This window comes from Argopecten irradians, chromosome 12, assembly GCF_041381155.1.
Source record: "Argopecten irradians isolate NY chromosome 12, Ai_NY, whole genome shotgun sequence".
Lineage (NCBI taxonomy): Eukaryota > Metazoa > Mollusca > Bivalvia > Pectinida > Pectinidae > Argopecten > Argopecten irradians.
In genome coordinates, this window is record NC_091145.1 from 31,424,392 (window position 1) to 31,449,043 (window position 24,652).

Sequence of the window (24,652 nt, forward strand, 5' to 3'; positions counted from 1 at the left end):
TGGAATAATCACATCCCTGTGGTATTTATGGTCTAGTCCAATATTAAAAATAGCGATTAAATCAATTTGCATTTTTTCATTTTCATAATGCTATATTAATTGGAAGCACCATATTGTAATTGATGATCATTATTGTTATGATAGGTCGTAAGGCAAGAGTAATATTATTTAAATGAAATATAAAAACCACATTGCCTCAACCGTTAGATTTCAATTTATTTGAATTCTCTGCCCAAAGTTTTAATGTAACAATACTTGTCGTAGGTAGTCTGATGTAATCAGTGATTTCTTCGGCAATGGTACTTTATAGCGGTACAACTGATACACATGGTAATCTGATAATTATGACGAAAACAAAGGAATTGCAGATTGATATTGATGTCCTGCCCTCATGAAAGCTTGTATTTCACTTCGACCTGGAAAAGAAGACCAGCATTAGAATTAAGACGCGAGATGAAAAGGTTTTGCATTGTATAGTGGAGTGACAAAATGTATTTTTGTTACAATCGACAGGAGCTGTTTAAAACTGCTAATCAAATTTATAAAACCTCAAGTCAGAACCCCGCATTCTGATTTGTTCAGAGATATTTAACATTTCACACTGCCACACGGCAGTGAGCATTAGATCAATATAATATAAAGGAGACAATTGGCACGTTCGTAGCAACCACCAAGCCACGGATAATAGCGTTTGTTTTGATAGACCGAAAGTGAACCGCCCGAAAAAGATGCACACGCGTTTCTTCTTCGACGCCTTGGTTTGTTCGAAGCGAGGCATGAAGGTATTTTTTATAGTTTTGGCAAATTAATTTCTTTTTCATTGTGTTTTTTTTAGTCTGGAGCTTATACTGTTTATCCCTTTTCGCTTACCGTCAAATGTTATATGCAGGTTTTTATTATCGCATAAGGTGAATGGAAGATTTCAAGCGTCTTCGTGACGTTGACAATGTTGTAAACAGACGACGAGACGAAGCCAGAATTGATAGTATTTAACGTAAACGTAACGATTTTAATGATTGCATGAGACAAGAGAACAAGAAAATACTTACGGAATGCTTATTGTGAGTTTTGCTATTTTACTTGTTATTAATCATTATAGAGTTGTTATTGTTAAATTAATAAAATGCTTCAATGATATGCAAATACTTGAAAACTTGTTTTATTTCTAGACTTTTCGTACCAAATTAAATCATCGGATGAAAGGGTTGTTCTCTGGATGACAGAATGCACTGTGATATCCTATCACCTGGGTTACAGACAGAAGGCACTGTCAAACTCTAATGCAGGTAATATTTATATAATACTCTCAAACAAATGAATACATAATACTACTGGATGATATGCATGGGGATACCTTTTAATTCCTTTGTTATACCCAGATTGAACGTTCACTGATTTTGGTGTGGGTTTTGCAGATTTGTTTGTTGGTTTGCTCTTGGATGGAGGGTTCGATGGCTTCACGGATGACTGTGCCGATGTGTCCGGTGGTGTATACTTAGGTGGAGGATTTGCTGGCTCCACGGAAGACTGTGTCGATGAGTAGGCAGGTGTATACTCGGGTGGAGAGTTTGTTGGCGCCATGGGAGATTGTGCCGGTTTCTCTTGTGGTGTGTTTGCGGGCTCAACGAAAGTATTTGATAATACATGTAATAATACAGGTACATTATTATCTCCAATGTAAACTAGTCTCACCGTTGGTTGAGTCGATGTTCCTGTAAACATATATAACTTACTCTGCATAGCGTAACGATTATCCTTCAGATCGACAACTTAATTTCCTTCGACATTTTAATGCCTTTATTAGTATGATATTGGAATGGATATGATGTTTAATGACACTTGCCACTGCCTGCTAACTTTACGTTTAAAATCTAAGTAATCATTGTAGTTGCATTACACCTGTTTCACAAAAATGTTGCTGCATAAGCAGATCCTGTCTTTGTAACAACTCTACTGACTTACCAGGTGCGTCTTGCTCAGAGTTCGAGTCTTCTGTTTGCGCAGGCTCTACCGATGACTTATTTTTACTGCAACAACAGTCTACCAGTGATTCCCATATATCGCAGCAGCAGTAGAAGAGGAAGATGAGCAGTGCTATTCCAAACAGGACACCAAACACTATCCCCACAATACCACCAGCATCGATACCATCACCGCTAGGCGATCTACAACAGAGGGCCGAGGTATACATGAAAATAAAAATCTGATATACTGTTCTGCCGGTTATTTTCTCGGATCACAATTTTGGCGATTTTCGCGGTTTTAAATTTTCGCGATCTGGCTTTAAGGGTATATATGATTCAAACATTTATTAGTATATCCGGGATCAAGTTTTGCCATCATAACATTGTCCCGCGTGATAACGAAAATATTATCTCCATGAAGTATAAGAAGAGTACCGTAATAGACACTTTATTCGCAAGTAGGTCAAAATTGTTTAAACTTCGACTAAAGTTTGGTTCAATGCCTTTAGTATGACTAATATTTTCCTTTATCTACCATAATCAACCAATCAGTTTAAAGTTAAATGTTTAATACCAGAATAATCAACGGACAATAACGTACTATTTAAAGTTTCCTAAATGCAGGTTGTCCCATAATCAGTTGTTAATCATATCAAGTTTATGAACAACAATGGAAGTCGATACATTAAAGTATAGTTGGCGACAACTGTATAACCAAGTCTAGTTATTTTAAATATGTGATGACTATTTGCTAGCTATCATGTACGTTTCAGTTAAGGATTAAAGTATCTATCTGGTGGTTCTATCGAAGGAAAAAGTTGAGTAGGGTATCGACATTTGGAAGCGGTCCATGCTATTAGTATCGATATCCTACTCAACTTTATCCTTCGTTAGAACCTCAGAAACATATTTTAATCCTTATATTTACAGTCTTAACTATTATTTTCATAGTTCAATATCGAAGGAAAAAGTTGAGTAGGGTATCGACATTTGGAAGCGGTCCATGCTATTAGTATCGATATCCTACTCAACTTTATCCTTCGTTAGAACCTCAGAAACATATTTTAATCCTTATATTTACAGTCTTAACTATTATTTTCATAGTTCAATATATACCATATTTAGTGTTTATGACATTTATAGGATAAATATCGAATGATATCGTTTGGCTCCGACAGGTTTTGGAACACTTGAGCCACTCGAAGTTCTCGCCAATTTATCAATGAACATACAAATAAAATGTGTTCCGTCTGAAGTAGCATATATCTGGAGTATTCCCGATATGAAACTAGTAATCGTTTTATTTAGATGATATTAAAAACTCCACAGTGCAAATCAATTTAATTTAAGGCGTTTGCATAGTCAAATTACCACGCTTACACAATTCATAACGTAGCAAAATCCGATTCCAATCGTCTGTGTCAAGGAGGTTTACCCAACAGGGAGTTTCTTTAACTTTGTGATCACTTGTGTTCTACTTTACTGGAGATGAATACACAGATGTTATAACGGTTACATACGGGTTTATATTATCAATTCACCACTGACTCTAGATATTTACCGTTGTAAAGATACATTAACGGGGAATATAATTTAAGTTGGGAAGGTGGTTCTGAAAACCTGTCAGTAATTACTAATAATACATTTATTCCATTTAAAGTTGCTCCATCGCCGACAGAGCATAAATGTTATTGATCATTTGAACAATCATTGGTGTTTTATCGTGTATATATATGCCAATTAAATTAATACACACACAAAAAATGATTTATTTTGCTTTTGGTGCATGCGCAATCATTACTTCATTCAATATAAGATACAGTGCCACGGGATTTTTTCGGGATGCAATTAATTATTTTTCATACATTTAAGTAAAATTAGAAGCTCAAACGTTTCAATGGTGGAAATGGTGTAAAGTAAGTAACTTTTGTAACTGAAGAAAAATACTAAATTATTTGCTCCTGTTTTTGATAGTGAAAAATTACCATTTGTCAGCGGTGGAGCATCTTTAAGCGTAAATTGTGCAAAAAGAATACATGATTGAGAAGATATTTTAGTCTATTTATTTTATTGGAACATGGGCCAATAAAATAAATAATCGTGATGTTTTTATCTTACGAAGTCGTTTCGGATACATACGAGACATCAATATTGGACCTGCGGCGAGCTCCCATCACAGGCAATGAAATACCTGTAATGTAAAATAATGGCGTTTATATTTGTTAGTAAATAGTTAACATAATGTATAGTCAAGTTTTCACGCTGGTCACAATTTTCGAGATTTTAAGTAAAAACGGGTAATAACATTATGTTTTGAATATAACTTTCAGTGAATACATGATTGAATCATTTCTTAATATTTCGCAGATCCAGTTTTCGCGGTCAGAGCAACGTCCCGCGAAAATGTCCTCCCCGCACAAGTATTCGTCTATACGATATTTGGAACAAATGTAATCATAAATGTCATACAGAAAGTAAATGAAATATATATATCCCGATCTTTGGTGTTTAAGCATATACAGACGTGAGCCAAAGTATTTAAATTACTTTGCACATTCTTACATATGTAGCGGGAATGGATTTTTAGTGTTAGGAATCATAGTTTACAACGTCTGGTTGGGTTATTTATGGGCCAGTTGTTATTCTTGGCATACCTTAGTTGAAATCTCATGGCCTATATTGGTTGTGGGATTGATACTTCGGCATATTTTGCAATAGTATTCTTCGGTAGCTTGTCATGTTGATATTTTCTTGTGTTTTACCGGATGTAGACGCGTATCTCCTTCCGTTTGTACTTAATAGCCATTGGTCGATAATTTGGATTACGTAATTTCATTGGTTGATATTTTCTATAGCATTAGGCCAGGATCGAGTATTTCGTAGCTTTTTGCACGAGACTTTTGCCGTATTCTACACGGGGTATAAATTGATGTGTAACGTGATAATTCGTCAGTCTATAGAAGCCCTTGGCTGGTAGGCTCACTTCCTATTTCTTTCTAGTCCCTTCTAATGTTAGGAGTCGGGCGGTGACTGTGGGTAGGTTTATTAGGTGCTAAATGTTACAGTATTGCTAAGATGGTAGCTGTAGGTTTACACTGAAGGTGTAGGTATTAGTATCTGTATATTCTACGGTCCCTTGGGTTATATATATTTGTATCGCACTTAAGTTATGGGGAAACGTGAGGAAGTTGAGAGAATCAGTATATGTATATTGTGATATGTTTTACCTTCGCAATCCATGTATTGTTAATAAATATATCGTTAAGTTTACCTCTGCTTTGACTTTTACTTCATGGTACACGAAGCTGGTTTCTTAGGTGACCTTTGACCTTGTACTCAACGGACGTATAGGGACGGAACCGCGAGTGATTCCATAGAACCTGGGTTACTCAAGGTTTGTGACATATTAAATGACACGACAAATCGAACCGTTACAGAATTGGTGCTGTGAGCGGTGCTCGTGTAATCCGTACCTATTATATTTATATCTTATTTTATTGGAAGTTCTTATCTTGTCTGTTTGTTAGGCGAATTGTCAATATGGCTGAAGGTCGTTCGGTAGTAGTTAATATGTCGGACATGGCTGACTATGGAGATGTTGTTAGCTATACCAGTGGGTATTTGCCACAGCTTGGTAGTAGTTCTAGTTTGACAAATACCACGTGTACATTAGATAGTGGTTTACAGACTATCGGTTCTATTTATACACATGGTGACTCAGTAGCACGTCAGTCGACATCTCCGACATTTCCGTGTTTGTCTCCTCGTGAGGACTCATTTCCTTCGTTTGCTGAAGGTAACACTAGTGGTTATAGTGAACAGGGGTTACCTGAAAATAGTTTACCATACACCAACACTAAGTCTACGGTGACAAGACGAGCTCCTGTTAGTAATCTCAACTTGCCAAAGCCGGGTGAACAGTACGTGGCCCCGAATCGGCATACTAAAACTTCAGGTATATTGTCGAGTACGCCCGTATCTTCAAGCTATAATAACCAAATTAGAGGCTCAAATGTTAATGTCCCAACACATACATTAGACCAGAGACTTGTGCAGGGTAACGATAGGCAGGGTTTGTTAAATACACAGGGGCCTAGGCCGGCGCATACCAATGTCAATATCCCGTACCAGCCTCGTAAGCCTGTACCTAAGCCTGTGCCTGTACAGTTATCAAATTTAAGGGGTCCAGCAAATAATATCTATACCCAAACTCGTAATGTAAGTTGGCAAGATCAAAATATGTTTTCACAGGGGCCTAGTGAGACAGTATTCCCTCTGATAAATAGCAACGATTTACAGGTACACAATACCATGTCACAGGGGCTTGGGGAGCCTGTATTCCATTCTAGTGGGCAGGGTATTGAAAACTCATCACAGGGGTATGTCAGACAGGAAACCCCTATGCAGGTTCAAGGAAATAGTTCTTATTACACAGGTGGTAGTTATAATGTAAAACGTAAGGAGAAGGAGCCTCAGTCCTTTGATGGGAAAGTTAATTTTAGAGACTTTATCATTCATTTTGAGAGAGTTGCATCTTGGAACCAGTGGAATAGGTATGAGCAGGCTCAGCAACTCATCATGTGTTTGAGGGGTTCTGCTCTAAAAGTTTTATCAGATCTTACCCTTAGTCAGGCTGGGGATTATGACATCCTAAAAGACGCTCTGTTAGAGAGGTTTTCCCCTTCAGGTAGAGAGTTTGCCTATCAGTGTGAGTTTAAGAGTGGTAGAAGGGAGAATAGCGAGTCTTTAATGGAGTTTGGTGATAGGTTAAGAACTCTGTCTGCATTGGCATTTCCTAAATCAACAGGGGAGGAGAAAGATAGGTGTATAGTCAACCAGTTCATTGAAGGTTTGGATACTTATGAACTTAAGAGACATGTACAGTTTAGCCACCCCAAATCAATTGACCAGGCTATAAGCAGTGCTATCGAATTTGAGGCCTTTACTAACAAACAAGTACTCAGAAAACCTAGGACAATGTCAGAAGAGCTAGGCCCAGTTCATGCAGTAGGGTCTACAGAAACTGAACCTGTTAACCAAGATATAGGGGCACTACTACTACAGGAGATACAAAAACTTAACAAAAAGTTGTCCACCCCTCCCAGGCATTTTAATAGAAAACCTAGTGGTCAGGTTCCTATGTCTGAAAGAACATGCTACGCTTGTGGGGAAAAGGGTCATTTGTCCTACACATGTCCAAAGACTAGCCAGGCTAGTGGGGAAGTGGTTCAAGGTCAGGAAAACTTCTAAGGGCTGGGCTTGTGCCCAAAAGTACAGCCCCCGATTCTGATCGTGATAAAAGTGGGCCAGTAGTTATGTTAAATGCAGTTCAACCTAGTTTGTATGTTGACGCTTCAGTAGCTAACACCAATTCCAAGTATCTTATTGACTCAGGGTCATCAGTAACTATAGTTACCATAGAAGTGTACGAACAAATATCACCAGATAATAAGCCTGAGTTGAATAGAAGTAATTTGAGGTTATCAACAGCTTCAGGAAACAATCTAAAAGTGTATGGAAAGTGTGTTTGTAATTTTAGGATAGGAGACCGAGTCTTTACCCAGGAGGTTGTAGTCGCTAAGTTGGAGGGACTTAGGGGTATTATTGGCATAGACTTCTTGACAAAGCATAAGGGGGAGATAAGCTTTGCGGAGAAAGTCCTCAGATTGGGCAATTATAGGTGTAAATTGCAGCCTGTAGTGGCTACAGCCAATACTTGTGCCAGAATAAGGGTGAGTGAGACAGTCTCTATTCCTGAAAATACAGAATGTTATTTTCCTGGTTATATTGATGGTGACATAGATGGAGAAGAAGGTATAGTGGAGTCAGTCAAAAATTTTGGGTGTAACGGTTTGTTGTTAGCCAAGACACTAGTTCAACCGAGGAAAGGAAAACAAATTACCTTGTCGGTTTTGAATCTGTCGTCTCAGCCTGTCAAGTTGATCGAAAATACGCAGGTAGCTACGGTAGAAGTGGTAGAAAAGGTCCATAGGACTGATGATGAGACAGTTGATAGTAACCTACCAGGCCATTTAGAACCACTGTTAGAAGGGGTGTCTGATAAGTTAGAAGACAAGGAAAAAGCACAAATAAAACAACTGCTTGTAGACTATCAAGATATATTTATGGGACCTGATGGGCAGTTTGGTCGTACACACTTAGGTGAACACCATATAGACACAGGACAGGCAGAGCCAATAAAAATACCAGCTCGTAGGATATCCTATGGTCAGAAACAAGTGGTTGAGGATGAGCTTGATAAAATGTTGAAAAGCGGGGTCATAGAACCTAGCAATAGCCCTTGGTCTGCTCCGGTTGTTTTGGTGACCAAGAAATGCGGGGCTGTTCGTTTTTGTGTAGATTATCGGCAACTTAATGCTGTTACTAAAAAGGACGCTTATCCTCTTCCGCTTATTGATGACACACTAGATATGTTGCACGGTGCTAAGTGGTTCTCAACACTAGACTTAGCGAGTGGGTACTGGCAAGTGGGCATGGGAGGAAAAGATAAGGCTAAAACAGCATTTGCTACACATAAAGGGCTGTACCAGTTTACAGTTATGCCGTTCGGATTGACAAACGCCCCAGCTACTTTTTCAAGAGTCATGGCCTTAGTTTTTAAGGATGGTATTGTGTGGTCTAAGTGTCTATGCTACTTGGACGATGTTATTGTTTTTGGTTCTAGTTTTACCCAGGCCTTACAAAACCTCAGTACAGTTTTTCAGTGTTTACGGGAGGCACACTTAAAATTGAAACCCCGTAAGTGCGAACTATTCCAAACACATGTCTCTTATCTGGGCCATGTGGTGTCAGAGTACGGAATAAGCTGTGACCCCGGCAAAAGTAGGTCAGTGCTAGAATGGCACCCGCCAACCAATGTGTCAGAACTAAGAAGTTTTCTAGGCATGGCAGGGTACTATAGGCGATTTATTCCCAACTTTTCTACCATCGCAGCTCCACTTACGAAGTTAACTAGAAAAAACAAAACATTTAAATGGTCTGAAGACTGTGACAAGTCATTTAATGAGCTAAAATCATTGCTTACAAGTCCACCTATCCTCAGCTATCCAGACCTCCATAGTCCTTTTATACTAGATACAGATGCTAGCAATTCCGGTCTAGGGGCTGTTCTGTCACAAATTCAGGATGGGGAGGAGCGCGTAATCGCATATGCCAGTAAAACCTTAAACAAAGCTCAACGAAATTATTGCACCACCCATAGGGAACTTTTGGCTGTAGTAACATTTTTACGACATTTCAAGCATTATCTTTTGGGTCAGAAATTTACTGTTCGTACAGACCATGCTTCGTTGATATGGTTAAAAAACTTTAATGATGCTGAGGGAATGTTGGCCAGGTGGTTGAGTATCATAGAGATGTATAACTTTGAAATAGTGCACCGTCCTGGTAGAATGCATGGAAATGCAGACGGTTTGTCAAGACTTCCAACTAGACCATGTAAACGAGTAGATTGTCCAGAATGTAGTCCGGGGGGTCCCATCGAGTACGAAACAGGCTTGGAACATGTCCAGGAAGACACCTTGTCTGTTGGAGTAAATCCTCTCAGTGCCTGCTCTTCGGAAGAACCATTTAGTAATTGGGTAGAGTCCTGGGGAGTAGAGAAAATCATTACAAGGATTAGATGAGCACATTGCTAAAATCATTTCTTTGAAACAAGAATGTACCTCGAAACCATCTAGATCTCGGATGTGTTTGTGGCCCTATGAAGTTAGAGTGTATGTACAACTATGGGAGAAGTTGGGCATTGGTAATGATGGAGTCATGTACCTTACGGATTTAAACAGTGAGACAGGGGAGACAATTCAAAGAATTTTAACACCCTATTGTTTAAGGAATGATATTATGAACCAACTGCATAATGGACCCACTTCCGGCCATCTCGGTAGGGACAAAACTATTGCTTCTGTTAAGCGAAGGTTTTTCTGGCCAGGACTTACCGAGTCAATAAAACAGTGGTGTAGGAAGTGTGACCAGTGTGCACGTAGAAAACCAGGCCCAGGTCCAAGTAAATCTGCTCTTAGGTCCTCCATAGCTCATGTGCATAGACCAATGGATAGAATAGCTATCGACATTCTGGGAGGTCTGCCTGCCTGAAACAAATAATAAAAACAAGTACATCATTGTAGTGAGTGATTATTTTACAAAGTGGGTGGAAGCATTTGCTACCCCCGATCATACTGCCCTTACAGTTGCAGATAAACTTTGTTCTGAATTTTTCAGTCGTTTTGGAGTACCTAGACAGATTCATAGTGACAGGGGACAGGAATTTGAGAGTGAATTGTTTAAATGTATGGCTGAGAAACTGGGTATTGAAAAGACCCGTACTACCCCGTACAGACCACAATCAGATGGCCTTGTAGAACGGTTCAATAGAACGTTGATACAGATGCTCTCATCGTTTGTAAATCAGAATTATCAGGACTGGGATGATCATTTACCATTCGTGTTAATGGCTTATAGGGCAACCTGTCACTCCAGTACCGGGTATAGTCCAAACATGTTAATGTTAGGTAGGGAGACAGCATGCCCATTAGATCTAGTGGTAGGGGTACCTAAAAATGACCCAGATTATTGCCCTAGTCAATATGTAGCCTGGTTACAAGAGTCCATGAGAAAGTCCTTTGGTTTGGCACATGAGAATTTAAGTGTAGCGGCTGCGAGACAGGTGAATTATTTTGATAGGGGGCTAAAATCTAGGACTTATGCAGAAGGTGATTTTGTGTGGCGATGGTATTTACCAGCAGTTTCTTGCAAGTTGGGACAGGGTTGGATAGGGCCATATAAAGTCCTGAGGAAATACACAGATGTTACATATCTAATTCAAAAGGCTCCCAAATCCCAGGGAAAGCAGATACCGGAAGTCTGGGGGAAGGAACAACCCATCCCAGCACCCTGTACTGTTTCTGGTAAAGATGCAGAGTATCTGGAAGCCCCTGGTTCTCCAGTTCGTACACGTACCGGTAGAATTGTGAGGGCCCCCATGGTGTATTCGCCATAGTTATAGCACATTACCCACAGCCACCGTCCCCGACAATAAAATTCTTCTCTTTATTTCCTTTCTTTCCTCTCAGCTGACTGTAGCTGTATTCTGTTAAGTAAAGTAATTATATACATAATATAATATACAAGTGTTCAGCTCATTGCAAGCAATTTTAATGGAGTTAAATATATATAAGTAAGGATAAAATCTGATACTGTAATATATTATGAATAATTTCTATATAGATATATAGATAAATAGTCAACCTCTGTAATTTAGCTTGTCAAGGCAAAATGTGTCAGCATTCTATTTGGTTGAAAAATGACGTCCCTTCAGTCAAACTGAAATCTTACTTACGTTTTGTTTTATCTTTAATAATTAGCAGCTTCATCATGGAGGTCTCAGTATCAGCCGTTGAGCTAGACACGCTGGAGGATGATCGTAGGGGTCCTTGGCCTGAGGGTGGCATGATGTGTCCGGTTGAGGGTTGTGGCCCCTTGGTTTTCAAGGAATACCGACATCTTCACCGCCACTGGGAGCAGAGGCACCTTCCAGTAGTTATCCGTTATAAGTGTCTGCAGTGCACTTTCTCCCAAGTGGATAGAAGCCAACTGAGGAGGCATATGGTGCGTAAGCATCATCTGTCCAACCAGGCAGTGGACAATGTTGTCGGTACGGAGTCATCCAATCGGTGCTTTATGGATCCGCGAGGGGCAATAATGCCTTTTCCCCCAGAATCCCTTGAGGGGCAGGAATGGCGTGCGGGCGCCTCTGTCAGGAGGCTTGCGGCTCAGAGGGAAAGGGAGCGCGTAGCCAGGGAGGCCACCAGCGGCCGCATCCCTGGTCTGCAGGACGCCGTTCATCAGTGTCGGGATGAGGAAGTACACGTTGTGTCCCGGCCTGATGGTCGCCTGGTTGGGGAGGTACTGGAAAAAGGTTCCAGACGGATCCGACTTATCAACCTTGGGAGGGAGGAAATCTTTGATTCATTTGCGGAATAATGTGCGGGGGTGGATGTAATCTTTTCTCTATGTGTCGGCGAAGGATGTGATGTGTTATGTGATAATTTTCCCTTGTGTGTATCTAAGTTATATGTGGGGAAAATATGTGTGGTACATGTGAATACATGAATATAGTATTCCGCCATTTATTCAACGGAAAGTATGTGACGCGCAGCATTCCGGGGCCTGGAAACGAAAATATCTGTGGAATGAAGAAACATTGACTGTATTCTTTGTTAATTGTTACATGTGTTAATTATTGGAATTGAATGTATATAATTCAATTCAGTTATTATTAATTTTTTTTTCTCGGATGAAATGGCTACTTGTGTTGAATGCCTGAAAGTTTTTTGTGTGTGTGTGTGTATATATTACACATGTACACTGTATATACATATGTATAGTTTATTTGTTTTGGAGTTATGTCCGTCTATACTGGATGGAAGGGAAGATTTTTTTTCCACCACCTTTGATAATAAAATCATATAATCACAATCTTATTATTTTTTATATCATTATATGCATTCTACATGTACTGCTAATTTCCATCAGCTATATATATATAATTTTTTTTCTCGAAAGCATTTAGTGCTAGTAATTGCGGCTAACTGATATATATATTTGTTTATGTATATTACTTTACATTCATTATCTCAGTTATTTGTACAAAAGTTATTTAATATGGGTCATGCAAAGTAAAGTTAATTTGATGTTATATATTATATGGATCATATCTAAAAGCATAATATAATTAAATGTATATTTTACATGTTGGGATAATATGTGACCCATGAAAAATAGGTTGGAGGCTATTCATGTTTTGATGTTTTTTCTAATTATTGTTGCGTACTATATGTCTATGGTACATGTGCAGTATTTACGTGTGAGTGGATATGAATCGAATGGAAATTAGGATTGTACAAGCCAAATGCTTGGTGTAGCATTTGTCTTATTTTTTTGAGGGGGGAGGAATGTAGCGGGAATGGATTTTTAGTGTTAGGAATCATAGTTTACAACGTCTGGTTGGGTTATTTATGGGCCAGTTGTTATTCTTGGCATACCTTAGTTGAAATCTCATGGCCTATTTATTGGTTGTGGGATTGATACTTCGGCATATTTTGCAATAGTATTCTTCGGTAGCTTGTCATGTTGATATTTTCTTGTGTTTTACCGGATGTAGACGCGTATCTCCTTCCGTTTGTACTTAATAGCCATTGGTCGATAATTTGGATTACGTAATTTCATTGGTTGATATTTTCTATAGCATTAGGCCAGGATCGAGTAATTTGTACCTTTTTCACGAGACTTTTGCCGTATTCTACACGGGGTATATAAATTGATGTGTAACGTGATAATTCGTCAGTCTATAGAAGCCCTTGGCTGGTAGGCTCACTTCCTATTTCTTTCTAGTCCCTTCTAACGTTAGGAGTCGGGCGGTGACTGTGGGTAGGTTTATTAGGTGCTAAATGTTACAGTATTGCTAAGATGGTAGCTGTAGGTTTACACTGAAGGTGTAGGTATTAGTATCTGTATATTCTACGGTCCCTTGGGTTATATATATTTGTATCGTACTTAAGTTATGGGGAAACGTGAGGAAGTTGAGAGAATCAGTATATGTATATTGTGATATGTTTTACCTTCGCAATCCATGTATTGTTAATAAATATATCGTTAAGTTTACCTCTGCTTTGACTTTTACTTCATGGTACACGAAGCTGGTTTCTTAGGTGACCTTTGACCTTGTACTCAACGGACGTATAGGGACGGAACCGCGAGTGATTCCATAGAACCTGGGTTACTCAAGGTTTGTGACATATTAAAGGACACGACAAATCGAACCGTTACACATACATGGGTGTTATTGTAGGCTTTCAGCCATGACATACATGTATGTATGACGAAGGTACGATTAGCGATAGCGGCAACGCATACTTATTAAAAAACTATAAAAGCAATATCACTTTTTAATTCCAAAAGCGTCAGACACACTAGAAGAAGGTATGTCCGAGACGTATTAGAGTCTATATCAATATCTCCAGAAAACTGCTCAAGAGCAGAACGACTGGTACGTTCGCCGTCACTATGAGATACAACATTGTATGAAAATATTTATTAATGTATAATTACGAAATAAATTTGAACTACTTAATAATTTTTTTTTATAATGACATACAGTTAATGCATTTAAAACACATTCACATTTCAACGGAAATTGTCTGGTGCAAAAATCGCAATGATATATAGCCATCTCCAGAATAGGTATATTTACAACCTCCGTAAAGTTACTTCCTAGTTACTAGTTCCTTATTCCATTACCTATTCGATTTCCCGACAACTTATTCGATTCTCAATCACTTGTTAACATAATAAGTGGTTCAAAATATGTTAATAAACAGGTTAAATTTTATCTGCCATAACTGGATATGTATTTTTTTATTATGCTATATTTCTTCAGAAAGGTTTTGATAAAATAAACAGTGGACAAACAAGTATGATGTGTATAAGCATTTTAATAACAGGGGATGCATGCAATTTGAAATCAATCATAGTTTGTTTGACATGGTGGCCTCATTACACAGCAAAGTAAATTTCGTGAATTGTTGGCGACAGTGCTTATTAATGAATTGATTTTGACATCTTATTTGATTTTGTTAATTGAAAACCAATACATGGTAAGTATTATTATTGTGTAGTATAATGTTGGTGAATAACAAATCAAAGGTTCTTGATTCGTGGTTATGAAATTTCAGCACATATCGCTTTAACTCAGCCCTGAAGACCCAATGTGTTTCTCCAAAATCAAATATTAGAAAAGTGCAATATGAAACCTCAGGGGTAAAGACGAATAAGTTACATATCTAAGTTTGAATTGCTAAATATCGAAAGTAAAACAGGAAATATTATATCTTCAGATTCAACTGATACAGGCATTGGCGGATCGCCAGCTGCCAATCAAACCGTCCGGGTACTGCTCCTGACTTTGCATTTTGTATTGTGTGTGCTACATTGTACGATATTTTCAAGCAATTACGACATTGACTATGAACAGTTAGATTCTGCCTGGCGATCATATTCCTCTTGACGACTCCAGTTTGTGTACTAGCAACTTACTGTTTGTTTATTGTGTTTGTATACGTTATTATAATTAATGTATTTATCGCTATCTATATGCATTCATAGCTTGTAATACCAAGTAGGTCACATTGATTTGGAAAATTGATATCTAATGCAAGTGGTGCACAAAGGGGGTTATCAATATTTTAATTTCACAAAAAAATTGACAATAAGATTTAAATATAGTGGTGACTAATGACAGATGCGGTAGAGACTTTTATTTTCGACTCAATAGAATTAGCAAACAGACACTTCTATACATTGTGTACGTGTAATATATAGTGGGTACACATAAAGGCCGTCCGTATATCAATAGTAAAAAGTCTGTATTTGATAACCCCGTGGCTGTACTATGACACGCAACAAATGTTTGTCAATCGCTATGACTTCAAATATTTCGTGCAAACGCATCTAACACACGTTAATTTATATAACCGCCGGTATAAAAATAACTAGTGAATTGACCATGTGATATTTATCTGTGACTTATTGTATGTCATTTATTCAGTAAGACCTACATCTAATGATATTGATATATTACCGCAAAAGTTGTAGCCACCTTAATTTCATCCTCGATACTCCAGGATATTCGATCACTTACGATCTCTATTACCCAAAGATTATCTTGCCTCCAGTTTTACTGTGAGATCGTCCATGTGGTTGTGTAGAGATCGTAAGTGATCGGAACCCCCGGAGAATCGAGAATGCCTTAAATTAAGACTGACAGAAAATGTATGTACTCTTTACAGGATTTGTGTTCATTATAAACTAATGACCTTTTTACACACGTTAAATATCTTAATACATTGACTTGTTAATGTATACGTCACACTGCGATTTATATCTAGGTAATTACTTTTAAAAACCTTCATTGCGATACACAACATAGTACTAGTATTATACTGCCAACTCGATGAAAATTCTCCATGGTTCCCAATGAACTTGTATGTATTAAAAAGTGGACGACTGGTTTGCCCGTTGTCAGTATAATGTGACCGGGTGGGGTGTGTTGCTTGGTGTCTTCGGCGGCATGCTTCAGTGATATAGCACTATAAAAAGGGCAACAGTTCCACTATACAAGAAGACACAACACGAATATTCCGCAGTCTCCCAAAACACGCACCTCGCACAACATACACGAAACACAACGCATACATGGGAGGCCGTCCTTACATGACCATAGCTGTTAATAGGACGTTAATTAATCAAACAAACAAACAAAGTATTAAAAGGTGTAGATAAATGCTTGTTTCCACATATAATGATCATACTTGCATGCATCTGCCCTTGTATTCATTAGTAAGCTATAAGTTAAAAGCACCGCATAACAAAATCATTTTCTTTTGCTCATCAACCCGACAAACAAAATTGTTTACCTCAGACAAAACTGCATAAGCATTGTACACGGTTCACATCTAAAGCGAAAGTGATCAATTTCCGAATGGGTTTTCACTGATATTACGAACGAAAAGTAGTTTGGGTAAATGAATTGGGTATTCGAGATGCTTTAGGTAGTCCCAAGATAAACTTTACACAATTTTGAAGCATTAATCTGGGGAATTAGTTAAACAGACCAAGGTACTTAATATACAATGTACTCCACCCAGACACGGGATATATCAACAGTAGAAGTACAATGTACATAGCTGGTAACCATTATTGATATATTTTATTTTTTTGGTATATATACATGCTTTTCCAAAGGTGAAATCGATTGTAATTATATTAACATTTATCATTCGAAGTATTTATTATTTTAATTAATTAATGACTTACCCGAGATTAAAAGAAATAATTTAACACACAACACGTACTTTTCGTATCGTAAATACATGTGACCATATTTTATTTACTCGATTGGACAAGTTACGCAATGCATTATGGATAAGTAGAAAGTGACGTTAAGTTTTGTTTATATCCTTATATAGTCATCGACTGGACCTGCATATGTGATGTTTACCTACGTATACGTGTACGTGTGGACTGTGGCACCAACAGAGCGTACCGACGGAATATCCCATCATAGCTACAATCTTGATTAACTACCACATTTTTAATTAAGAAATATCGCCATAAGGATATCAACTCTATCATTTGACGAATTTGTTGTTTTCTATTAAATATATTACGAAAACATAACGGGACTTTAAGTTGCATTACGGGCACTGAACACAAACGTTCACTAGGTATTACAGTAACATTACATATAAAATACCAAAAGCCAGGTTATAGGGTGGCCGCTACCTTACAAGCCTTATGGTTGTAATTTTCCTAATTTTAAATATTGCATATAAAAATCAAATTAAAAAACACACACACACAGAAAAATTTGTTTGTTTGTTTGATTAATTAACGTCCTATTAACAGCTATGGTCATGTAAGGACGGCCTCCCATGTATGCGGTGTGTGGCGTGTATGTTGTGAGAGGTGCGTGTTTCGGGAGACTGCGGTATATTCATGTTGTGTCTTCTTGTATAGTGGAACTTTTGCCCTTTTTATAGTGCTATATCACTGGAGCATGCCGCCGAAGACACCAAGCAACACACCCCACCCGGTCACATTATACTGACAACGGGCGAACCAGTCGTCCCACTCCCTGTATGCTGAACGCTAAGCAGGAGCAGAAACTACCACTTTTATAGACTTTGGTGTGTCTCGGCCAGGGGACAGAACCCAGAGCCTTCCTCACAGGGGCGAACGCTCAACTCAAGGCCAAAAGTGAGGCGGTGCCAAGGGAGGCATTAGGAAAGATAAAGTCAGTTAGGAAGAAGAGAAAAGATAAGATCCTAAATTTAGTCGCCTTTTACGATCATGCAATAGGGGCAGCAGGTACAATTCTAACGCCCTACCTGCAGGACAAAGAAACAAAGTATATAAGATTTATAGTTCATAATAAAGATACATTTTGTATTTTGATTTGTTAACTGACTATGGGACACATCAAACAGATCTGTAAAACTTTTTTGTTTGATTAATTAACGTCCTATTAACAGCTATGGTCATGTAAGGACGGCCTCCCATGTATGCTGTGTGTTGCGTGTATGTTGTGAGAGGTGCGTGTTTTGGGAGACTGCGGTATATTCATGTAGTGTCTTCTTGTATAGTGGAACTGTTGCTCTTTTTATAGTGCTATATCACTGAAGCATGCCGCCGAAGACACCAAGCAACACACACCACCCGGTCACATTATACTGACAACGGGCGAACCAGTCGTCCCACTCCATGTATGCTGAGCGCTAAGCAGGAGCAGAAACTACCACTTTTATAGACTTTGGTATGTCTCGGCCAGGGGACAGAACCCAGAGCCTTCCTCACAGGGGCGAACGCTCAACTCAAGGCCAAAAAGTGAGGCGGTGCCAAGGGAGGCATTAGGAAGGATAAAGTCAGTTAGGAAGAAGAGAAAAGATAAGATCCTAAATTTAGTCGCCTTTTACGATCATGCAATAGGGGCAGCAGGTACAATTCTTACGCCCTACCTGCAGGGCACTGTAAAACGTGCAAATGATACAAATAAAAGGTGTCGACTTATGTGGGTCAGGGAGAAGAATAGGTTGTAGAGTGCCAATTTATATCATTCTTTTGCCTAAAGGGAAGTTAAAGCATCAAATCAGTTTAAGAATGGCATTATGATTTTGAAATGTTAAGCAAGCGATGATTAGTACGTACAGTATAAACGGTATAATACAACTTTTGAGACGTTAAAGTGAACAGTCGGGCAAGGATGCCTAAAGTCGGTAAAAATGGTGTGAATGTATCCAGTATAATTTCTTATGAAATAGAAAAATAAAATCTCTTGTCAAAATCTGTCTGCGTACGAAGAAATTAATTTAAAATATAGGAATCCTAAAACGTCCTCCCGGCTGACTATGTCCGTGGTTACATTTCCACGCAGCCTCGCTTTCAATGCTTTCAACTTTTCTTTATTTCAATGGTCAGAACTGGGAAACGTAAGCAGAACTTGATCGTCGTATTAATATGTGAGAACTTTTGGAAGGCCAATGAACGCATTTAGACTGGTTTTCTTTGCCCGAATATTCACTTTAAAATTACGATTTTAAATTAATACACATAAAAGCTGACAATGCAGCTAAAACATTTGTATGTGTGTTGAAATAAAACACATTCAAATGATTTGCAGATGATTTCTACTTCAGGCATAAGTTCTAAGTAATGGATGACCATGTGGTTATTAGTGTTGGTATCAATGGGTACAACTGGACGCTCTACCTGTCGGACGGTTTTCATTTCAACAATGAACGCCCAGCAAAGGCGTAAAGATTGTCAGTATTTATCAGCTGTACCTAAGAATACGTCCAAAATGAAATTAAAACCAAACTACGTAAGATGCACTTCTTTTATCTATAAAGCATGTGGAATAAAAATTGGTTAGTGCGCCCTGTTAAAGGGAACAACAAACTAAATGAAAAAAGACCTTCGAAATGGCCCATGTGTATACAAGATTGAGCCCAGGATAGAATTTTTACCCGGCCGCTGATTGACTGGCTAATTACGAATTTTAAAAGTAAAAATGTTTTCTGACATCTAATTATTTCTAGATAACCATGACATGAATTTTGAAATTCAGATTGAGATTTAGTTTCAAAACATCAATTTAATAATGAATAGGTACAAACATTAGAATTTAAGGATTTTTTTAAGTTCAAAATGCGCCTCATTTCAAAATGGCTACCCTGGTTGGAGTTTGAGCTCAAGAACCTAAGCCTTTTTTATTATCTAGTGCGATATTGAGAACCTAGACTTTAATTATAGGACACAATAGCTAACTATTAATTCGCTGTTTTAATAAAACATTACAAAACTTTAATAAAATTTAACACTGAAGATTGGATATATTCAGGGTACATCAATTAATGGTTAATGTGTTGGTCGGGCAATACATGTAGATGTAAAATTTGTAAAGACTTTTGATGTGAATTTGTTTGGTTCTGTGGTTTCAAAACTGCCGGGTATTTTCCTCCAACATAGCACCGGTTTTGCTTAAACATCCGGTGTCACAGGTGACAGCTCTGTCACACACATAAAAGGTTTTGAACCTGTCAGTTATTGGGTTTGTGCATTACCTTTCTTTGATTAAATGTACGTCCTATTAATAGCTAGGTTCACGTAAGGACGGTCTCCCATACATGCGGTGTAGCTACACATGTACATGTACGTGTATTAACGCAAACATGGCGATTGTGTACATTGTTCATGCAGAACTTAAAACATCTCGAAATTAAAGTATTCAAGTTGGGTATACAGCTGTAGGTAACAACCAGCCAAATGAAAAAAAGACCTCCGAAACGGCCTGTGTGTATAGAAGGTTGAGCCGAGGACAGAATTTTAACCCGGCCGCTGATTGGCTGGCTAATTATGAATTTCAAAAGTAAAAAAGTTTTTTGACATCTAATTATTTCTAGATAAACCATGACATGAATTTTGAAATTCAGATTGAGATTTAGTTTCAAAATATCAATTTGATAATGAATAGGTAAAAACATTAGAATTTAAGGATTTTTTAAGTTCAAAATGCGCCTCATTTCAAAATGGCTACCCTGGTTGGAGTTTGAGCTCAAGAACCTAAGCTTTTTTTTATCTAGTGCGATATTGAGAACCTAGACTTTAATTATAGAACACAATAGCTAACTATTAATTAGCTGTTTTAATAAAACATTACAAAACTTTAATAAACTTTAACACTGAAGTATATATAAAATCATTTGGTTGGTTGTTATCTTATATTCATAGATTCCAACACTGGTAATAAGCTTAAGGTCGCCTAATACAAACATAGATACAAAGAAATTTACAGAATTATGTTTTCAGTATAAGAATACTTTTTGGCGGAATTTTTCTATGTGAATCAAGTTCATAATTATTCAAATTACTTATCTGTCCTAGATTGAAAAGATTTAATGGAAGACTATTCCATTACAGTTTTTGACTTAGCTTTGTTACGAGAAATCGAGGCCAGGTACACAAAGCAGTAAAGCATAAATACTTTCAACTTAAGCATATACTTACACACCACTAGGAAAGATGACATTTGATTTAAATAGTTTTACGTCTCCTTAACAGCCAGGGTCATGTAATGACGTGCCAGGTTTGTTGGTAAATAAAAAAGCCAGAGAATCCTGAGAAAAAACACCTATCAGCGGTCAGTACCTTGCAACTGTCCCACATTGGATTCGAACCCGCATACCAGAGGTGAAGTGGTAATAGGTCGGGACATCTTAACCAATGGGCCACCGTGGCACCAAAGGAGAAATGCCATCCTATAGAATCATAAAGTCATCCTTCTTTTTCTAATCAACACTGTTTCTATTTATTTTTTCGTGAGTCTTAGGCCTCCTCTCTCTTAAGACCTCGTATTCCTTTAAAGACTTTGATTATGTCTGATCGCTCTGATTGTAGAATGGTACAAAGAAGTGTAATACCATATTAGGGCATGGTTGTTGTTATTTTTTATTTTCAATCAGATATATCAGATATACACATTTTCAAGCGTTGTCAGTCACTTCATTATATCAACCTTAAATACCTATAATACAAACAAAATTGATTTCCAATTATTTTTTGAAATTGGTTAAAGCTGACAATGAAGCAAAATACCAGGGGTCGTTAAAAAATGTTGTTATATCAGTCATTGGTTTATGGATTCGATGGCCATATTGTTAGTATTGTTGGAATGTGTTGGGTACAAAATGACTGGCTACCTGTCAGACCGTTTTTCATTTCAATAATGAACGCGCAACAATAGCGTGAAGATTACTGGCAGCTCAATCTGATTAAAATACATATCCTTATAACCACACCGTTAAATAAAGGATCTGACAATATCCCATAGGAGGTCACATCCAGATGACCTTTATACCACGTGGTCTTCATATCAGATACATTTCTACACTTTTCGCATCAATTGAAAACGATATTTCGTCCCAGTATACGTATACAATTAGCTTTGTTGTGCTCTTTGGGCGAGATGACTTCTTAAACCAAAATAAGTCTGACAGATTTTTCGAACTATTTCGTCCCTAGAAATTCACTGTCAAAATTTTGCAAGTAGCAATTTAATTGGCCATTTCCAAAGGTCACCTGGACATGACCCCTTATGGGATTTTCTCAGATCCTCTTATCAAACGTAGTGACAATAAAAATCTGTATTTTAATCAGATCGCTGGCGACAATAGTTAAAATTTGTCCAAAACTAAATTAAAACCAAAATGACGTCCTATGTATTTGTATATACCTATAAATCATATGAAGTAAAAATCGGTTTGTGCGACCTGTTTTACTCATCAATTCCAACACTGATAAGGTCTCCTAATAAAAGCATGACTGCCACTTCTTTTGAAACGACGACCGATCGATATAAAATGGGACATTTGCAAACTATGTTCGAGGAAAGATACATCATAAGAAGTGATTGTTACTTACATTATCAACATTAAGTTTATTATAATTACGCCCCATTAACATCCAGTGTCATTTAGAGGCCCACTACATTTTCGTAGCAAAACATTTTTAAGGTTTCTTAAAAACATTTATAACATCAGAAAATATACACCGATGGCTTAAGATGAGGTTACAACAGCAAACATATACAATATTTCCTGCGTAATATATGATAACAGCAGTTAGTCATTTCTCTGTTTTGCCGTCTGGCGTAGAGGTAGTCAACTACGTATATACCGCGCGGTATTTAGGATGACGGCGGGAAACATAAGACATATGTTATGAAAAATTGTATTTTAATGATTTTATTTAAAGATGCTCCACCGCCGACAGAGCGTAAATGATATTCATCTTTTGAACAATAATTGGTGTTTAATCGTGTATATATATGTCTAATTAACACAAAAAATAATATAAAATATTTTTTTTGCCTTTGGTGCTTGCGCAATCAGTACTTCATTCCATATAGGATATAGTGCCACGGAATTTTTTCGGGATGCAATTAATTATTTTTCATATTTTTTACTTGAAGTAAAATTAGAAGCTTAAACTTTTCATTGGTGGTAATGGTGTAAATTAAATAACTTTTGTAACTGAAGAAAAATACTAAATCGTCTGCTCCTGTTTTTGATAATGAAAAAATACCATTTGTCAGCGGTGGAGCTTCTTTAATTGTTCAGAAGTTGATGATCAATGTAGTATTATCGGTAAGTTAATAACTTTTGCCACTCAAAAAAATTATCGATCTCGTTTTACATTACCATTTTAAAAATTAAAAGCCGTTCCGGGTGTGCCTATAAGAACGGTCTGCCGTGTAGGTGGTGTTTTGTGTGTGGGAAGTGTAATGTGCGTGTTATTTAGGATACTGTGGTATATTCATGTTGTGTCATCTTGTAATGTGGAAATCTAGTATTTTGACAGTGCTATATCAATGAAGCATGCCGCTTAAGAAACCAAGCATTATATCCCACCCAGTCACATTATACTGACATTGGGCAAACCAGACGTAAAAAAACAACCAATGTATAGTCTATGGGGTTTCTTTGACAGGGAACAAAATCCAAAGTCTTACTCACAGAGAACACCAAAAAGAAGCGGTGTCACGGAAGACGTCAGAAAGAAGTCAATTAGAAAGCAGAGATGGGATAAGATATATAGATTCAGTTTCCTCTTACAATCATGCTACAAGTTCAGCAGCTACACTTAGCACTACATTATAATTGTACATGCATATTATGAATCGGCAATACCTTGGAATGACATGATATTGCAAGCGAAATAGAGTGTCGTATGAAAATGAATTTTGTCTTACAACAATAAAAGTTTTAGGTTAAATATGATTTTAATGTAGAGTTTGAGGAGAAACCAGCAATACATGAGACAAATTAGAAATCTGACCATAAGCTTTTTTCGGGCTATCTGGATTTTGCTTCACCCGATGCGGGTTTTACGTAGAACAAATACGATTATATGATTATATATAGTTCTGGTGGAAAATGTTTTTCAGACAATGTAGCAATGCTCTTTATTATTAAACTCTTTTCTATGGTATTTAAAGTTAAAACAATCAATAAATCATGTTGCATTTTATATACAAATACTTTCTATTTATTTGATTTATTTTGATAATCAAACCTAATGCACTTTCATGGTTCTTGCATAACTACGTTAAAATATGACATTGACGTTTTGCAGATTTCAAAACATTAGTTTTAAAAGAAGTATATCTTTAAGCATAAATACTAATAGAACAATAAGCATATACTTACACACTACAAGGAGATATGACATCCTATAAAATGATAAAATCATCCTTCTTATTCTTATCAACACTGTTTCTATTAAATTTTCCCCGAGTCTTATAGAGGCCTTCTCTCTAATAGCCTCGTTTTCGTTTTAAGATTTGTGTTATGTTTGATAGTTCTGATTGGAAAACGGTACTAGGAAGTGGAATACCATATTAGGGAATTATTATTCCTGTATGTTATTTTCAATTAGATATACACATATCCATGTGCTGTCACTTCATTATATAACTTTAAATACCTTTCACGCTTTAAAAACCCAACAAAGCTGAGTAGGTGTACATATTAACCATTGAACAAAGTTCGTTAGTA

The 24,652-nt window shown here is 37.4% G+C and overlaps 1 protein-coding gene across 1 annotated transcript; it reads right to left on the minus strand.

The window, feature by feature from the left end:
- LOC138336886 (uncharacterized) lies at positions 1-24,508 on the minus strand. The gene is made up of 5 exons (XM_069286502.1): positions 24,305-24,508; positions 4,104-4,155; positions 1,963-2,165; positions 1,355-1,712; positions 1-416 (listed from the first exon to the last, which is right to left on the minus strand). Exons 1-5 carry the CDS (start codon positions 24,345-24,347, stop codon positions 407-409), a joined length of 666 nt encoding a protein of 221 aa, XP_069142603.1. The 5' UTR covers positions 24,348-24,508; the 3' UTR covers positions 1-406.
- Positions 24,509-24,652: the final 144 nt, after the last annotated feature.

Excerpts from the sequence above, each read along its gene's own strand:
- LOC138336886 (XM_069286502.1), bottom strand. The coding sequence starts at position 24,347 with ATGATTTTATCATTTTATAGGATGTCATATCTCCTTGTAGTGT. Across the intron at positions 4,156-24,304 it reads GTCATATCTCCTTGTAGTGT|GTATTTCATTGCCTGTGATG; the intron begins GTAAGTATATGC and ends TTTACATTACAG. Across the intron at positions 2,166-4,103 it reads AGGTCCAATATTGATGTCTC|ATCGCCTAGCGGTGATGGTA; the intron begins GTATGTATCCGA and ends CCTCTGTTGTAG.